Here is an 18,328-nt window from a genome sequence, read left to right as displayed (position 1 = left end):
AGTTGTAATTGTTGTTATTTTTATTTGTCTTTACAACATTGTGATTATGCTTATGTAGATGGAGTATTGGAGTTTGGTTATGTATTTTAAAATTTTAATATTTCATATTTTGTGAGTACCTTATTAGTAGTTAGTAAGATATTAGCGATAAAATGTGTTTTGAATACTTTGTATTTATTGTTAATATTTGTAATGAAATTAGGATGAACTAATTGTTGAAAAAAATTTTACATTCATGAGGCCTAATGGGCTAAAAATTTGAAATTTCAAAATAGGCCCAATAGGCCCAGAACCGAAAAAACCGAACCGAACGAACCAATCCGAAAAGATCCGTTTGAGTTTGATTCTTATTGAGTTCGGTTCTTATTCGGTTCTTTTTATAAAATAACTGATTTAAATCGGTTCTACTTAATTTCGATCCGAATTGAACCGTGCCCACCCCTACCACAAAATCCAATCTACAAACACCCCTAATCAAGATTATTATTTTTAATTATTATATTCCATGAGTTAAATATATATACCGATAACACAATTCAATAATGTTAATTCAAAATTTAGGGTTTTTATATAGTGAAAAAAAGTCAAATGAAGAATGATAGTTATCCAGCTATTGTTTCGGAATACTTCATTATTCCCTTAGAATATTTCAAAAAAATGAGGCATTAAGTAAACAGTTAAGAAATAATTGGTACATATCAAAAACAGAATCATTGTCCCAAAAAGTCACCTGAATGATAAATTGATAATACAACCCGAACGAACAATAAGAATCAGATATTTTAGAAGTGGAAAGAATGAAAAAAATTTTGTACATCCAACACCATAGTGAAATTTTCAAGAATCACTAGCCATGCAGGCAAAGATCCATAGCAAAATCTGATACTGATACATTTGGAACCCACCGAGTTGTGAAATTAAAGTTCCAAAATAAAATTGCTTCTTACAATTGGAGAATATAAGAGACAGAGCATAGGCTGATAGGCAGAAGATATGCGTTCTAATTTAGAACTTTTGATCGGTGTAAAATGTAAAATTGTTACTTTGGTTATTAAAAAAAAAAAAACAGGTTATAAAAATTTGACAAAAGTATGAGAAGATTGAATTATTTTTTTAAAAATAAAAATATTTTAATTATATAGATATTTTAATCTTTTTATACTTTTCCTCAAAATTTTATAATTTAATTTTTTTTGTAAAAATAGCTTTGTTGGTATAAAATTATTAGGGATGCTATGTTTGGTTAGTAGCTTATACATTAGTAGTGAATTTTTAAGTGATCCATGAACAATTTGGAAACGAATGGGCTAGTTGAGACGTTAAGAGATCCATGCATAACTTTGAAACAAGAAATTAACAGGCCATCAAATTATGGATTAGACTCCATCATCCTCTTCTTAATCACAATAAGTCCCCATACAGACTGTAATTAACCTTAGGCTTAATGATCAAATTTATGGAGTATTTGTGAATTGATGCACGTTTATTATTACTCTATCAGCATCCCTCCAAAAATTCTCTTCAAATATTTGTTTTTTTTTAACACTATAAAAAAATCTAAAAATAATATAAAATTTCGAGCGGTGATATTTGGCCCCTTCAATATATTTTGCTAGTCCCCACTTATTAATTAACTTGACTTATTTTTAAAATTATCTTTATTAACAATAAAAATATAATTAAAACAAAAATAGTTCCACAAGTCCAGGAAACCCTCATTGCTTTCTTCTACTTCTTGTATATGTTTTTTATTCTTGTTGTTTTACTCGCAAATCATTTGTTTTGTTACTATATATTGTATTGAATAATTTGATATTAATTTTTGTTGTCGCTCAATTTGGAGTATTCATTTGTAGTTTCAATACCAAAAAATGTGAAGATGATTCACTTGAGGGGTTTTGGTTGGTAGTTGATGGGAATCTGCTGGTAGAATCAATCAGAGGAAAAATGCTAATTATGCGGTGGTTTGAAGCGGTGATAATGGTGGTGGAAGATAGCTAGGATTTCTGAAATTATTTTTGTATTTTTTGTTTTTATTATCTATTATTTTTTTATAATGGTAATTTTTGGAAAAAAAAAGTTCTTTTCTTAATACAATTATTAAAAATATTAAGAAATTTAAGAAATAACTTAATACAATTTTTAAATATATTTAAGTTATTTCTTGGTTGTCAGTGTGCAGAAATGGTTATGGGATTGTAAGTCTACAGAAATAAGAATTTGAGAGGCGTGAGTTGCGAAGAGTTCAATGTGGGTATGGAACCGGATGCAACACACAATGAGAATTCAATGTGGGTATGGACTGCGAAGAGTTTTCTTTTAAATTATAATTATATCTGGATTTAGTAATTGATTTACTCTCATCTATTATTGTAATTTTACTTTAAGATAAAACTGTATATTTAAAAGTGAGGCGTCAAGAAGGGATTAAAATTCTCTGTTGATCTGATTATGTCCTTAGCAAATAATTTAATAATTAATTAATAGTTAATAAATAAAAAATAAAAAAAATTAAATCTTATCCATACACTATCATTAAAAAACACATGCCAAAAAATCTTGAAAAACTCAAAGATCGTTTTCCGTCGAGAAGGGACTCATAAAGAGGCGTCAGTAGCTCGAGTCTATTATTTTCTTGTGCAAACTAGGAATAAAGAAAGGGATTGCAAGTTATGGCTGAAATGATTGGGTATTTGCATGACATTATCATAGGCCCCTTTGCTTGCCACCCAGTTTGATAGTCATAGTTCAGTATTTGGGTGGACTTGACCGGGCTCAAGCCCAACTGCTTTATCCTAGGATACCATACTCATAGTTTGAACTTTGAACCCCCCCTCAAATAATTAAAAAGTTAACACACGTCAGACAAATTTAATAATTTGTCAATGCCTAAACCACGAGATACGGTACTAAAAAAGGAAAAAAAATCTTAATCTTAGAAGTTTTCTTTTTGATCAAATTTATATTATTTGTTACTTGTTTTCACTATGGAACTAATTTGCATCTACACAAAATTATAAAATTAATTTTCAAGAAAAAGTTTTAAAGCATTTTTTAAAAAAATTTTGTTACCTTACATTACCTCTCACAAATTCAGTTATGGGTCTTGTGAAAGGCTGTACCTTACATTACATATAAGGTAGCAGCTCCCTTATTAGAATAATACAAATTATGAGATAATGAAATATGAAAGCATAAGATACACCCATTCTTTTTTTTTTTAATTTAAAAAAAAATGTAATTAAATTATTCTTTCTTTGATTTATTGGGATAAAACCCATTCCCATGACCAAATACAAATTTTTTACATAATAATAACATCTTGAAACCCAAGTAATCTAAAACCAGAAGGCAAAAAAAAAAAAAAAAGTATCAACACAACGATTGTTAAGTACCAAACAAGCATTAAGCTTACCGAAAAAATTTAAAGAAAAATTTTGAGAACTATAATAAAACATTTATTAATTTGTAAACTTTGCAGCCGGGCATACGTTCAAACAATTGAAAAGTCGACCTTATCTTGGCAAATATAATAATTAATCATTCAACAATTATTAAAATCAGTAAATCCAAATAGAACATCACTTGTCATCAGTTAAAAAAAAAAAAAAAAGGAAAAAGAAGACTAAAAAAAACATCTTGTATCCATCGGGTCATCCTCAAATACCTAAGTTCCAAATTTCCCAATAGACTCATAAACACCTGTACCAAACTTTGTCACATAACGGTGGACACGTGTCACATTCCACTTCCTCATTATTACACTTCTTTTACATCACCAGGACAGTTCCAAATTAAAAACGATTACACTTGTTCGCCTCTCATTGGGCGAACTTTATAAAAGCTCAAATACAAAATTAATATTAAGCAACTTTCGTTGTATCCTTTTTCTTATTTTGTCTTTTATTCAAAATTATGGGGGAAAAAAAAAGATAATTATTAAAGAATGGTGATGATGATAACATTAGTTTAATTATCACGTGAGACGTGGGCATCTTGAATGCTTGAAAAAGGCAAATGGGCGGTTACCGTACACGTGGCTTTTTCCTGCTGGTATTCCGTAAGCACTTGCATGGAGGTGATCTACGTGGGTTCTTTGGTGGGGTCGTTTTACTATTGAGATCTGCCACGTGTGTCTAATAAACAGGATTTTGATTGTTACAGCGTGATGTGTGTGTAGTGTTGGACTGGTCCACACGCACTACCAAATATTGGTGGGCTCCCAACAAATCTCCTCGGCCGACACTTATTAACAAAATAAGAACAGTTAACGATGGGACTCTCTCATTTTGCACCTTTTCGTTTTGCTTATTTCCCATTTTGACCAACGTTTTTTGAATTATTATTTATCGTCTTGTACTTCTTAATTCTCACCTTTTCTACCAGATTACCACTTCATCAATTTCACATAAAGTTTGAGTCTAACGCCCATATTTCGACAATAACCTACTGATCTAATGGTTATTATCTCTACTCACTATTATAAAAGTTGAGGGTTTAAATCTCTTCATGTGTACTGGTAATGTATAATTTACTTTTATTTAGAAGTAGACTCCATTTTTAAAGTAAATTTTCAACTAGCCTTCGTAATAGTAGGTATTGGATGATTTCTATAATATTGAAAAAAGAATCCTCATCTTTTGAAGTGAACCAACTTGGGAAATAAATTTAAATTTATCACTCTTAAAATATGGTAGATTTGTAGCTAATTTTCTTGATTTTTCAATGGTCATATGTTAAATTTTAAATAAATGCATAAAGATGAAAAAATTTACTATAAAATGGAACTTTTCTAGAATGACTTTGTTCAATAAAATGTTAGTTGATTTATGGACCAATGCATATCGGTGAACCAATATTTTAAAGCCATTATAAGACTCATCAAACAAATAAATCTTTGAATTAAAAAAAAAAGATAAATCTTTATTGATTGTAGTTGGTGACATTTTATGCAAATACCAAATTTGTAGAGGGAGGTTTGGTAGAGTCTATGAGATTGAATATGTATAACCAACCATTCACAAATCAAAAGGTAATATCTACTTTTATGAGAAGTGATGATCTAATAATCCCATAGATTATTGCAAAATAATAATAATAATGTATGATATTCTGATCATATTTAGTAGAACATAAAGAGAAATTTATACATCTTAACCTTTAGTGTTTACATCTTTAATTCTTTAATATTCCTTTGATATAGTGGATCCAACCTAGCTATCATGTGATTCATATCCAATGGTGAAAATACAGTACCATACTTAGGGTTATGACATACATGATGTAGAAATCAGCTTTAATAGTTAAAATCTTCAAGATCAAATCTATTAACCTTTCAAACTAACAAATCATTTGATACTTTACTAATAAAAAAAAAAAGGCATCTAAGACTTCTATGGTACCTGAAAAATCCAAACAAAAAAGTAAGACAATTAGAAATGAGTTTTATATATCAATTGGAGAAATGAACCCTTGACATCTTATTTCCGCGAGAAAAGATCAACTTTGAGATATTCTTTTTTTTTATATTCTAATCTAAAAGCATGTAATTCAACTACATTTCAATTTACATTGTTCTTATTGGAGTGTAAATACTATTTTAGGCACTTAATTATATTTAAACCTATGCTTTTTGACTCAAGTGGTTGTTTTAATAGTTTCCTATTATTAAATTGACAATCAAAGATTCTATATTTATATAAATATGACTACTTCAGTATTTGTGTCATCTTATATAGAGAGTTTGTTTTCAGTATACTTTGTTGGAACTCTAGTATGAAATGTTTAATAAAAGAGAACCAAACAAGTATTAATTAAATAGTTTTCAAAGTTTAGAAAAATACTAATACTATCAATTTACCTCTTCTTCTGTGTTGCAAGTGACTTAAGATTTTTCCACTTACTTGGTTAATATATTTACATAAACAACACAACACTAGTAAAATTAAGGTACAAAATTTTTATCCCAACTTATATGGCGAATAATATATACAAACATTGTATTGGAGTGTCATTATCATGAATGTTTTTACTTTGTCATTTACTTTGGTATTCTTTATACATTTCATACTCTAATAAGATCACATCATTTTGAATAAAATTTATCCAATCTTTGAAATAAAATTATTTAATATGCTAAATTGCTCATTCAGTTAAATAAGGGCTCAAATTATAAGAACCTTATAATATATAGGCAACAAAATTAATACACGAAAGATTTAAGGGCTTATCCGATTTGTACCAAAGAACATTCAAAATCTAAAGCATGCATTGTCCTTTTTTATCTCACTCTCACATAGTTAAACATCTATCTAATCGAGGCGCTCTTATTTACTTTACAATCGAATTACAATTATCGATGTAGAATTTCCACTTTCCCTGCAATCTTTCTCTGCTTGACTTCTCTTTCGACATGTATGTGGCTCATATTTCTTCTTCAAACCTTTCAAAAACAAACACAACAAACATAGAGTAATGTTTACTAATAAACCCTTGTTATTATTAGACCATTTCTCCAATTTCTAATATTTCACTTATTCATAGTTCTCTCCTCACATAGTACAACTACTCTCTCATGTTAAACCCTCAAAGAGCTATTACCGACGGCCAAAACGAGCACGAGCACGAGCACTATCATGATGATGATCATCATCAGGAAGATGATGAACCCATCAGAGACATCCATGCTCTGACCCCACCTCAACCCCCGCCGGTGAATCGGGGCCGTAGAAGAGAAGCTTGGGAAACAAGCAGCCATCGATCATCATCCATGTCCACGACTAGTGAAGGTGCATCAAGTGAAAACTTTACAACCATGAGTAGAGAATTTAACGCTTTGGTTCTTGCAGGTTCAGCTATAGAAACCAACGAGAGTGATCATGTTATAAATAATATTAACGGTACTAGTAATACTGCTCATTTGGCTAGGATTGGTGAAGATGAGATACCTGAAGAGACTAACCCTTTGGCTATTGTACCGGACCATAATCCGTTAGATTTGGGTCCGGGGTCGAGACGGGTTGGTTCGAGTGTTGGTCAAACTGATCACGTTTCATCAGTGCAAAGAGTGAAGAAAGAAGAAGTGGAGTCAAAGATATCAGCATGGCAAAACGCAAAGATTGCAAAGATTAATAATAAGTTTAAGCGAGAGGATGCTGTGATTAATGGGTGGGAGGGTGAGCAAGTTCAAAAAGCTACTTCTTGGATGAAGAAAGTTGAGGTAACTAAGTTGAAAAGTTTTGTCAATTAGTTTTGTTCTGTTATGTTAATTAATTTGCATGCAAAAAGTGATTTTGCAGCCCATGATTTAATGTATAGGTTTGATTAAATGGTCGATTGGATTACTTTTCAATCCATTAATTAAGACCACTCAATTATTGATAGTCCAATATTAATTAAGAGGATTCTTCAATTTAATAATGGCGTTTTTACTTGGTGGGTTAAACTAAGAATAGAAAAGCACTTGTTTTATGCCTTATTGGCTCAATATAAATTCATTTCTTATTTGTTAATAATTATTTTAATATAAATTTACTGATATGTACAATAAAAAAATCCACTCAAATCTTTTACTATTAGTTTAATTTAATTATCTTGCAATTTTATTTTTCTTAAAATAACTTATAATTTTATATGGGAATTATTAGTAGCTAGAAATTTCATTTCTTGCTATGATTGAAGTTAATTATGCTCTTATTTACAATTCCATTTTGTGTGGATAGTGAGTCAACTCTTTGGTCAAGCTATTATATATATCTATTGGCTGAAAAATGAGTTGATAATCATCTTTTCCCTTTTTCTTTTTTCTCTCTTTCTTTCTTTCTTTTATGCAACCCTTTTGTTGTATGTGTTAATCTGAACTAAATTAGCAATAGCCCATTGACAAAAAAGGGTTTACTTTTTTATAGAGGAAACTAGAGGAAAAAAGAGCAAGAGCACTAGAAAAGATGCAAAATAATGTGGCAAAAGCACACAGAAAAGCAGAAGAGAGAAGGGCATCATCTGAGGCCAAGAGAGGAACCAAAGTGGCAAGAGTTCTTGAAGTTGCCAATTTGATGAGAGCTGTTGGTAGGGCTCCTGCTAAACGCTCCTTCTTTTAGTTAACACCTTGTTGCTATACCTCTATGCTTCCTACAAAAAATCAATACAAAAAAATTATAAAAAAAAATGTGTGGACACAATAAATATTTGCCCTAATTGTAAAGCGTAGGGTACTGCTTCTGCTTTTGAAATGTAGGGTACCCTTATCCTCTATGAACTGCACGTGTACCCCAGAAAAAACAAAATGAGGAATTGTGAACTATTGTGGAATTTATAATTGTATAAGGTTCTTTTGAGTGTGTGAATTAATTAAGTTCGTGAAGATTCGACAAGGTGTTGTTCGGTGATAGTAGTGTAACAACACTTTCTCTTTTGTATATTAATTAATGGTTGCTTGTTTTTGTGGGTGGAGAGTTGGTGCTTATTGCTGATTGTTCATATTGGTCTAATGACGTAGGTATAATTGTATTAAATGAGTATTTGGCAATGGAATGTTGATACCATTCTCTAGTAAATTAAGGATTTAAACTTTTTCTGGTACCGATTAGGATCTAGTTGGGTTTCATCTACGGGTAAAAAGCACTTTAGTCCCCACAAATATCTGTGCCAATTACTCAATTAACTAGCTAATATATTTTGAAAAATATCTATAATGTTCATGTTATATATTTATTTATGTAAAAAGTTATTTAATTATTATTGTTTACTTTTTGGTTCCATGTCAAATTTGTTAAGTAATATGAGATAGAAACATCATTTTAACATTGAAAATTCAGATCCAAGAGTTACAAAAGTAACGACAAGGATATGAGTTTTTAAAGGAAAAAAAAATTTGTGGCACGTGTTTATCAATAGATTTAATTACTCTGTAATTTTTTTAATGCAAAATAATGAAATGCCCCGAATACACTTTGAAAATATGAACTACCCAATGAAATAGGGATTATAATTTTTTTCTGATCTAATTATGTCGTAAGTAAATAATTTAATTATTGATCAGTAGTTAATAAATAAAAATAATAATAATAATTAAATTTTACTCATATACTACCACTTAAAAATACATGGTAGAAAATCTTGATTCTTGAGAAGTTATTAGATCAAAAAAGAATCTTTTTTCATGAAATAGCTGAGGGTACAAGAGTAAAGTTAACGGAGGACCACTAGAGAGCATCCTAAGCCCTCCTAGGGTTTAGAGTATGTCTCTTTTGTGTCTTGTTCCTAATATTTTTCTTGTACCATCTACATTTAATACATATATATGATATGTGTGCATAATTAAATATACATGCATTCAGTTGGCATGGCCTAAAAGAGATATTCTATAATCTCTCCATGCTCCCGTATGGTTTGTCACAATAACTATACAGGGACCACGTAGGAAGTTCAAGAGTCACCAATAATGTGCGGCCAATTACCAGGAGGTATCCTCCACAGAGACTATATCCTAGGAATCACATATTCATCCTTCTCCACTCTCTTTTCTACGTAAATTGACTTGAGTTCTTCCTTTATCTAACGCCTCCATCCATTAAGAATGCGAGTCCACTAATGTTTTAGCTCGTGTTTCTCGCTTATGAAAAACGACTTTAAACACTTTTGCATTATATTTTTATTTAGCAACTGCTAATTACAAAGTAAATTTTATTAAGAAGAAGTTCAAATAATAATAAATCATGAGAAAATCATATGAAATGTGTGCTCGGAAATCTACATATTTTACTACTTACGCCAATTAAGTAACGATTTGAAAAGTGACGGAAAACAGCTATACGTACGAATTTGCTAAATTCTTTCGGAAAAGTTTTCAAGAGAAATTCCTATTTTCTGTTTCCAATACTAACGGAGTAATGGGGGACAAAACTAGGTCCTTCAGATTTTATATATGTAACGCCTGCTTAATAATATTTTTTTTTAGGTGATTACAAGATTTAAAGTTTAATCAAGGATTATTTGTTAGAATAAACTTGCTATAAAATAATAACATTTTGAAAGCTTTTTAAGTTGCGTGGGTAGTAATAGAACCACGTAGTTTATTTTGTTTAGCCATTAATGTTTCTATGGAACTTGATCATACTCATGGTGATGGGAGCTTTGCTATAGGGCCCAATGCACCTCCAATGATAGCTCAGCTCTCGCCACGCAAACGACGTGCACTACATCAGATCCCATCTTTTTTTAAAATCAAAATCTGATTAAAGTCAGCTGATGTGTACGCATCAAATTAATCACAGTTTTAAACTATATGAAAAAATAATAATAATAATATTAGGGCCTTCATCAAAACATTAGATCGTGATCCTTCTATCAAAATCTATTGTAGTTGCCGGAGCCAACAAAACATAATAGCCAATGTTTACGGTTCGTCGCCGTATTGATAGACATCATAGCCGTTGAGATAAAAAATCTTGTGACACATTTTATACTTGTAAGATCAGTAACGATACCACTTCTGCTTTTTGCGTATTCACATCAGTGAACAGAGACTTTAGACATTATTGTTTTCTGATCATATAGACATATGAAAATCAGAAGATATTTAGTGCTTGAAAATAGTAGAAGCATGCGTAAAAGTTTCTCTAATTGAAGTACAAACAAATCACTGAAAGTTATATAAAGATAATGTTTTAAATTAGTGATATCAATCCCTTTACATGCAAGAAACCACTCTTCCAAGAAAAATATCATCTTGCTTCATAAAGAACAAAATATCCCAAGATTACAAACAGTGAAAAGCAAGATTATTAAATTATTCACCCTTGATTCGCGTTAGTGGTTTCCTAATATCTGTGAAAAAGGTTGATTAGGTTTATGGCCACCAGGAACCAGCATCTATCCGACCTTTTCTTCTTTTAATAATAGATACAGGTTTAATTACTTTGGATCACTATCATGCTTGCTAGCTTCTTTAAAAGAATGTAGATATGATGATGATCTATGATGGCCATACCGCCTAAGCATGACAACATGGTGCACTCGCCTTGAAGACTTTCCCCGTGTACAGAGGGGCATTTCTTCACAGATGGAATTGATTTAATCTTGAAGTTCGAAAGCTGATGAGTCTTTTACTCTCTAATCCTCAAATGGGTTCTAAAACCAGATGGAGATGAGTTCTATCTTCGTACTTTAACTTCATTTCATCGTTTAGTAAATCCAACTTGGAATAAATTTCTTCGCTTTCTGGATGGTCTTTGCCGCTTGCCACAAAGTGATGAAGCTTACTGTCAATCTCAATCCAGCTACATCCTGCTTCTTTACTTAACCTCAAGTCATTCATAGTCGTTCTAACTTTTGCCGCCTCATCTAACATTCCTTGTCCGGCATACATATTTGACACAAGTATAAAAGACCCAGCATCTTTGGGTTCCAAATCAAGCAAGCGTTTTGAAGCTAAAATACTGAATTTTGAATTCGCCATTAACTTTGAGACACTGACCAAAGTCCTCCAAAGAAGAGGTGATTCTGAGAAAGGGCTACTGTTAATTAAATTCATAGCTTCAGACAAACGACCAGCTCTACCCAAAAGATCTACCATGCAAGCAAATTGTTCAAGTATTGGCCTAAGGCCATATATTTGCTCAATTTCATTGAACAAGCATATCCCTTCTTCCGATAAACCAGAGTAAATACAGGCTTGAAGGACACCCAATATTGAAATGTCATCAGGAGCAAAACCTTCTCTTTTCATCTCCTCAAAAAGCAACAGTGCTCCTTTACCTAGCCCATGGAGGGCATATGCAGAAAGCATTGCATTCCATGATACTATATCGCGGTCGCTTATACCCTTAAAAATCTGAAAAGCACTGTCAATACTTCCACATTTGGCATACATAGTAATCAAAGCATTACCTACTATCACATCAGCTGCATAACCTGTTTTAATTGAATAGGCATGAAGACTATGGCCTCTAACTAAACAAGCTTGACTAGCTGATAAACTAAGGAGTCGTGAAAATGTCACCGGATCTGGTTCCATACCAGCTAACCTCTGCTGACTAAACAAAACCATGACATCTTCTTCATCATCTGCAATTTTTTCCATGAATCCAGAAAGAATTGCATTAAATGCAGCAGTATATTTACATGAGAAACCATCAAGCAGCATTCTTGCAGACTTTAGATCCCCACCTTTCGCATATATATCAACCAAAGCAGTCCCCAATCTGACATCAGATAAATAACCATGCTTTATCGCAAATCCATGCAGTTGAAGTCCTAATTCCAAGTTTGAGCACACTGAACAGCCATCAATTACAGTTGCCAAACAACTAGAGTCGCAACAAATACCAAGGTCAAGAAATTCCAAGAACCCATTGATGGCTTTTCCACCATGACCACTCCTCACATAACCTGATATAAGAGCAGTCCAAGAAATCAAATTCCTCTCACTTATTGCATCAAACATTCTCTCGGCTTCTTCAGACATTCCATGCTTTCCATACATTGTAACTATTGCATTTCCAACTGAAATTTCCCTCACAACACCAAACTTAACAGCAAGCCCATGTAATTGCTTGCCTTCCTCAACACCTAAATTTTCATAGCACACACTAATAACATTGGTAAATGTATAGTCATTTGGCTCAAAATCAGAACTTAACAGATGAACAAAGACATGAAAAGCCATTTCACTCTCTCCTGCCTTATTGTATTCTAAAATCATAAAATTCACACAACGAACATCTTTGTAAGCTAATCCTCGGAACACGTTCTCTGCCTCACGAAAGCAACCGCTATGGAAGTACATAGAAATCAAAGAAGTACCGACAAAAACATTATTCTCAAACCCGCTTTTGATAGCAAAAGCATGAATTTGTTCTCCAAAAATCCGATCCTCTAGCAAGCTACACGCCTCCAAAATCACAGAGCAAGTATGCTCATTGAACTTCTCTTCCGACCGATACATATCACATGCAATTCCCAGCACTGACTCGTAATCACCATCATCTAAATACCCTTTTATTAGCGAAGTCCAAGTGATTGCACTTCTAACAAGCATTCCATCGAACAGCTTCTGGGCAACATCTAATCTATTGAACTTGGCGTACAAATTAATGAGGTTATTAGCTTCAAACGTATCGTTTTGAGAGCCAGACTTGAGTAAAAAGGCATGGACAGCTTGACCCAGCTTTAAATCTCCTGACCCAATTGAGATTTTGACAAGCTGAGGCCAGTCATTGAAGAGAAGTGTCCGCTCAGAACATGAAACGCTTGAAATGGAACATAAATAGGCGACTTGGGATTTGGGATTTGGTGAGAATGTGTTAATGGGTACCTTTTTTTTCAATGGCGGGAGAGTTTGTTGAGATTTAAATGGTGGTTGAAGTAAATTGGCGGGGAGAAGAGTATGCATCGGATCTTGTCAATTACGTGAAGTAAGTGCACAGCTGAGCTGACAGCTTCCTTGGTAAGATAAATTAAATACTAACTAAATTTCATGACAAAATATATAAATCCCGCTCTTCTAGCTTATATGATTCAAAATTAATAGATTTTGTACCCTAAAAAAAAAATCATGTTTATTAAGAATAACACCTACTTAAAAATATCAATTTGAGTTGTATTTATTCTTTTATAATCTCTTGTCACGATAGGAATCATAATATTATAGAAAGATAAATACGAAGTTCAAATCAGCACAATAATGTAAAAAGTTTAACATAAATCTCAATAATTTTTTGAAAAAAATTTAAAATAGTAATAAGTAAAGATATTCCGTTTGATATTTCACCTTACAGTTATTCTTATTCTTTCAAATTTTCCAAGATTTTTGTTTTTCCAAAAGGTGATATGTATGATGTGTCCAATTTAGATCAAACAAAGGCAAATAATTGAATTGTATAATAAACCTTATACCGTATAGGCCTATATATATATATATATATATATATTCCATTTGTTTGGTTTCAATGGCGCCACAAGCCGCAGTAGAGCCATTTGCTTACTGGTTCAATCTCCCAACTGATTAGACTCTTAATCTTCATCTTCTAAAAACTGATATTTCTGGATGTTGATGGCTGCTAACACAACTACTCCATAACCATAATAGAACACAAAATGTGTATCTCGTAAATCCTTTTGCCAAATCAAAAATGGAATCACCACCACCACCACAATAACAATTCCAGTGCCTAACGTACTTGAGAGTGGTCACATCTTGCATCTACCACCACCACCATCACCCTTTCGGATCGAATTTGGTGAATTAGCCCTCTGCAGGCCAGGAGGAGTGCATGATTATGTTACTCCAGATCATGATCATGATCATAATCATTTTTGTTTTTCCAAATTAAGGAAGCAGGCATTCATTATTTGGATGATTGTATTGGCAAGTGCATGTGGCATCCTCTTTCCTATAGCATTTGATCATCGTTCATCTGTGACTGTAGCAAACACATTGTCGTCTGTCAAAACACCTAAATTCCGGCCTGATAATTATCATTTGGTGAGTTATTATATACTTGGTGGAGTTGAATGTCGATTTGTTGCTAGTTTTAAGATTCATATACAAGAAGAGTTGGCAGCAGTATTCTACAAATTAGATTGGCAGATGGAGGAATGGATTGAGGTGAAAAAATAATTTAATTTTAATAATACAATTTTTTTTTTTGGGAATTAATTGCTATTTTTTTGGTTGTGTTTTAGTATATTGATTATTGCCATGAACATATCCAAAATGTAGTATAATTTTTCAATTTTATCAACTAAAGTTAAAATAATTGACATGTAACCTTTTCAATTGAAATATATTACACTTAATGAATCTCATGCAATCATTGGACCATGGTTAACAACTGGGTTTGAATTTTATAGAGATTTTGACAGATATATGGACAACATGCTAAGTATTTTGGGCCAAGTAACGTTGTTGCATCCAAACTTACTGATGACCCAATTCAAAGCCTTTTCTAATTTCCTTAACAACATCTAAACATACATTTTCCACCGTTCCAAGTGATTTCATAATACATTGCCTTGCAATATATTATACTTCCAATTGTGTTGTCATTGCATGATTTGGTAAAGAAATGAAACTAGAATAACCAGAATTTACGTTATCGATTGTCAATTTAAGCGAATCATGCACCGCAACAATATCTATTATTTAAACGTAAAGTTATTAGTTTCCTCCAATACCATAATTTTGTATTGAAGTGATAAACAACTAATTTCCACCGTGATTCTCATATGACAGCACAGAGAAAAAAAAATTCAGATTTTGGTTCTCTGATTCTCTCATGTGATAATAACGTATACTTCATACCATGTATACCCATTTATATGGCCTTCTTCCTCACTATATACTCACATTACGCATGTATTTATTACTAACAGTTTGGCACATCATACAAATATGATAACACATGCGTTCACATGGTTATTGAATTTTTTTTTTTTTTCAGAAACATACAGAAATTTCATTCCCGACAAACGCGTACAATACATTAAAATATATGTAGCAATACATAGGAAAATTTATAAAAATAACCTTAATTTTTTTATTTTTTCAATTTAACCCCCCAAATTGTTTCATATCAAGTAGTCAATTTTTTTTTGTCCCCAAATTACGCTCCACATATCTATACTCCGAACTCTCTAAATCAGAAACAAATCCAAGAAATTGAAAAGAGTCTAATCCCTAGGAAAGCAAACTTCAACATCTTTTCAGTGATTTGAGTGAATTTGATTGGGATTCTAGATGATTATAGGTTGTTAAAGTGATATAATTAGGGGTAGGCATCGGTTCAATTTCGGGATAAATTTTCGGTTTTAGATCGGTTTTGATATGAAATTTAAAAAAACCATTCAGTTTTTACGAAAATAAAAACTGAACTAAAACCGATAGGTCAGTTTCGGTTCGAATTCAATTTTGGTTTCAGATCAGTTTCGATTCTCTTAACGGTTTTATTTAAGCAATCGGTTTTCGATTCTTCTTAACAGTTTGGTTTTTGGTTCGATTTTTCGAATCATTTTCTATTTCAAACCCTATACAATAATTTTCTCATTTTCAATATATATAATATATTCAGAGCATGTAAAATCGACGATTTCATCAATTAATCTACAATTTCATCAATTACTATTACATCATTAAAATACATCATAATCTACTACTACTACCACTAAATCATTCATCATCATTACCATATTAACTTAATATAATCCATAACATAAGTTCATGACAACATTAAAAAAAAAATTCCGACAATGACACAAAACAAAATAAAAGACGGTCAAATGCCCAACAACGTCCAGGCAACATCCAAGACAACATCTATAACCGTAAGAAACTATTACAACATAAAAATTAAAAATCAACCATAAGAAATGCCATTACTTTGCTCCCCTATCCCACCAACTTCTTCCAATTTTAATAACTTCCAACATCCACACTTCCCAACTTAAATATGCACAAATAAAATTGAAATGAGTAAAATAACCATAAATATAACTATATAAATAATATATCAAATTAATATAAATGATACCTTTTATTGAAATGATTAAAGTAAACACTCAATCACCAATTGGTCCTTTGCTGCTTGTGTTTGTTGTGCTAGCATTGGTCTCACAAATTTTACAAACAAATAAATTAAATATATAAAATAATTGTTTATAATATTGAATATTACAAATAAATTATCAAAAATCAACAAAATCATGTCATTACCTACTTTAACAAGTTCATAAAATTCAGTTTCTTCCTTGATTGATTCTATTATGCGATCTCCGAAAAGAGTTGATCGAAGCTAATTTTCAATGCAAATCAAGGACTCAATTGTTTTAGGAGTTAAAGAACTCCTAAATGGGTTGAGAATCAACCATCAGTGATAAATGCCGACTCCGAAGCAACGGTGAAAACTGGAATTGCCAAAACATCTTTGGCAATATGAGACAAAATTGGATACCTGTGCCGATTCAAACTCCACCAATTCAAAATATCAAAGTTGTCATTCATCATTTCTATTTTATACGACAAGTATCTTTCAACCTCATTTTTCCCACCAGATCCATCTTGTGTACTTGCTTTCATCTTTTTATATTGTGCAAAAGGGTCAAGAGAAATAGAGCTAGCACACTCACTAATCTACTAGTCTGAACCATGCAATTAGTCTTAGCAGCACAGTTTGGATCGCTAGAATTGTAACTTTGATAAAGCTTCATCAACAATTCTTTAAGCCTATTGCACAGCTCCTCAACCTTCTTGGTATCATACAAACTATTAAAGCACCATGTAACAAAGTCCATCTTACATTGAGGATCAAGTACTGCTGCTAGAATCAATAACATGTTGACCTTCTCCAAATTATCACCCCAATATTTGACAAACTTTGTTATTTTAGATTTGACCATATAGCTTAACAAAATATCATCACTATCATTAAGAGACTTCAAATAAACTTAAACTTTTCACATCTCATTCAACTAATTATTCGCAGTCACAAATTTAGAACTACTAAATTTTAAGTCACATCATAAATGACTGATAGAAATTCGACTATCCTTCTAGCATTGTCCCAATCAACTTCCATTGGTGGCCTCAACCTGTATTTTTTGTTCTCGTTCTCATCCTCTCCGTCAACTCCGAACCAATTAACATAGTGTCCATTTTCATCTTTTAATCTATCAAATTCTTTTTCAAATTTCAACACGGATCTCAACAGAATGTTGACTTCCACATAGTCGGCACAACTAACACTATAAACCCATTATATGAGATTTTTTTTTTTTTGCATCAACGCAAGGTTTGAATTTTTACAATCTTGATAGGGAAGATCTAACGTATCTCATTGCATTGCGAATATTATCTATTGATGTCTTCGTTGTATCCAACCCATCCGTCATAGTCAAATTTATTATATGTGTTGAACATCTCACATGCAAATACAAACCATTTAAAACCAATGAATCCCAATTCCAATTTTCTAACTTGTTCTTCAAATAATTGACTGCTTTTTTATTAGCACTTGCATTGTCCACGGTAATTGTGAACAAACTTTCAATACCCCAATCAATCATACACTTCTTAATGAGCTTCCCAATGACCTCTCCTTTATGATTAGAAATTGGTGCAAAACTAAGTATTCTCTTATGCAACTCCCATTTTTGTCAATAAAATGGGTAGTTATCACTATATAATTACACATTTGAATTGAAGTACAAGTATTTGTAGTGATTCATACCCTTTGACAATTTGCAGTGAACATATTTTTCAACATTTCTTCTCATTCTCATATAATTGAAGAATATCCCTTGTAATTGTCCTTCGCGACATCACATCAAACTT

At 31.9% G+C, this 18,328-nt stretch overlaps 2 protein-coding genes across 2 annotated transcripts; one reads left to right on the top strand and one right to left on the bottom strand.

Moving 5' to 3' along the window:
• The first annotated feature begins 6,310 nt into the window (after window positions 1-6,310).
• LOC18031921 (remorin 4.1) lies at window positions 6,311-8,580 on the top strand. The gene is made up of 2 exons (XM_006421363.2): window positions 6,311-7,219; window positions 7,908-8,580. The coding sequence occupies exons 1-2, from the start codon at window positions 6,575-6,577 to the stop codon at window positions 8,097-8,099; spliced, it is 837 nt and encodes a 278-aa protein (XP_006421426.1). The 5' UTR covers window positions 6,311-6,574; the 3' UTR covers window positions 8,100-8,580.
• A 2,333-nt stretch (window positions 8,581-10,913) lies between these two features.
• On the bottom strand, window positions 10,914-13,438 carry LOC18032080 (pentatricopeptide repeat-containing protein At2g33680). The gene has a single exon (XM_024189149.1). It carries the CDS (start codon window positions 13,391-13,393, stop codon window positions 11,120-11,122), a length of 2,274 nt encoding a protein of 757 aa, XP_024044917.1. The 5' UTR covers window positions 13,394-13,438; the 3' UTR covers window positions 10,914-11,119.
• Between the last annotated feature and the right edge of the window lie 4,890 nt (window positions 13,439-18,328).

The sequence above is a fragment of the Citrus clementina genome, unplaced genomic scaffold (assembly GCF_000493195.1).
Source record: "Citrus clementina cultivar Clemenules unplaced genomic scaffold, Citrus_clementina_v1.0 scaffold_9, whole genome shotgun sequence".
NCBI lineage: Eukaryota > Viridiplantae > Streptophyta > Magnoliopsida > Sapindales > Rutaceae > Citrus > Citrus x clementina.
Note: the sequence above shows the minus strand (reverse complement) of the source record. Positions and strands in the feature narration are given on the sequence as shown.

Bases quoted from the DNA above. Each gene is read 5' to 3' on its own strand.
- LOC18031921 (XM_006421363.2), top strand. From the start codon at position 6,575: ATGTTAAACCCTCAAAGAGCTATTACCGACGGCCAAAACGAGCACGAG. The intron at 7,220-7,907 runs GTAACTAAGTTG...ACTTTTTTATAG, and splicing joins CTTGGATGAAGAAAGTTGAG to AGGAAACTAGAGGAAAAAAG.
- LOC18032080 (XM_024189149.1), bottom strand. From the start codon at position 13,393: ATGCATACTCTTCTCCCCGCCAATTTACTTCAACCACCATTTAAATCT.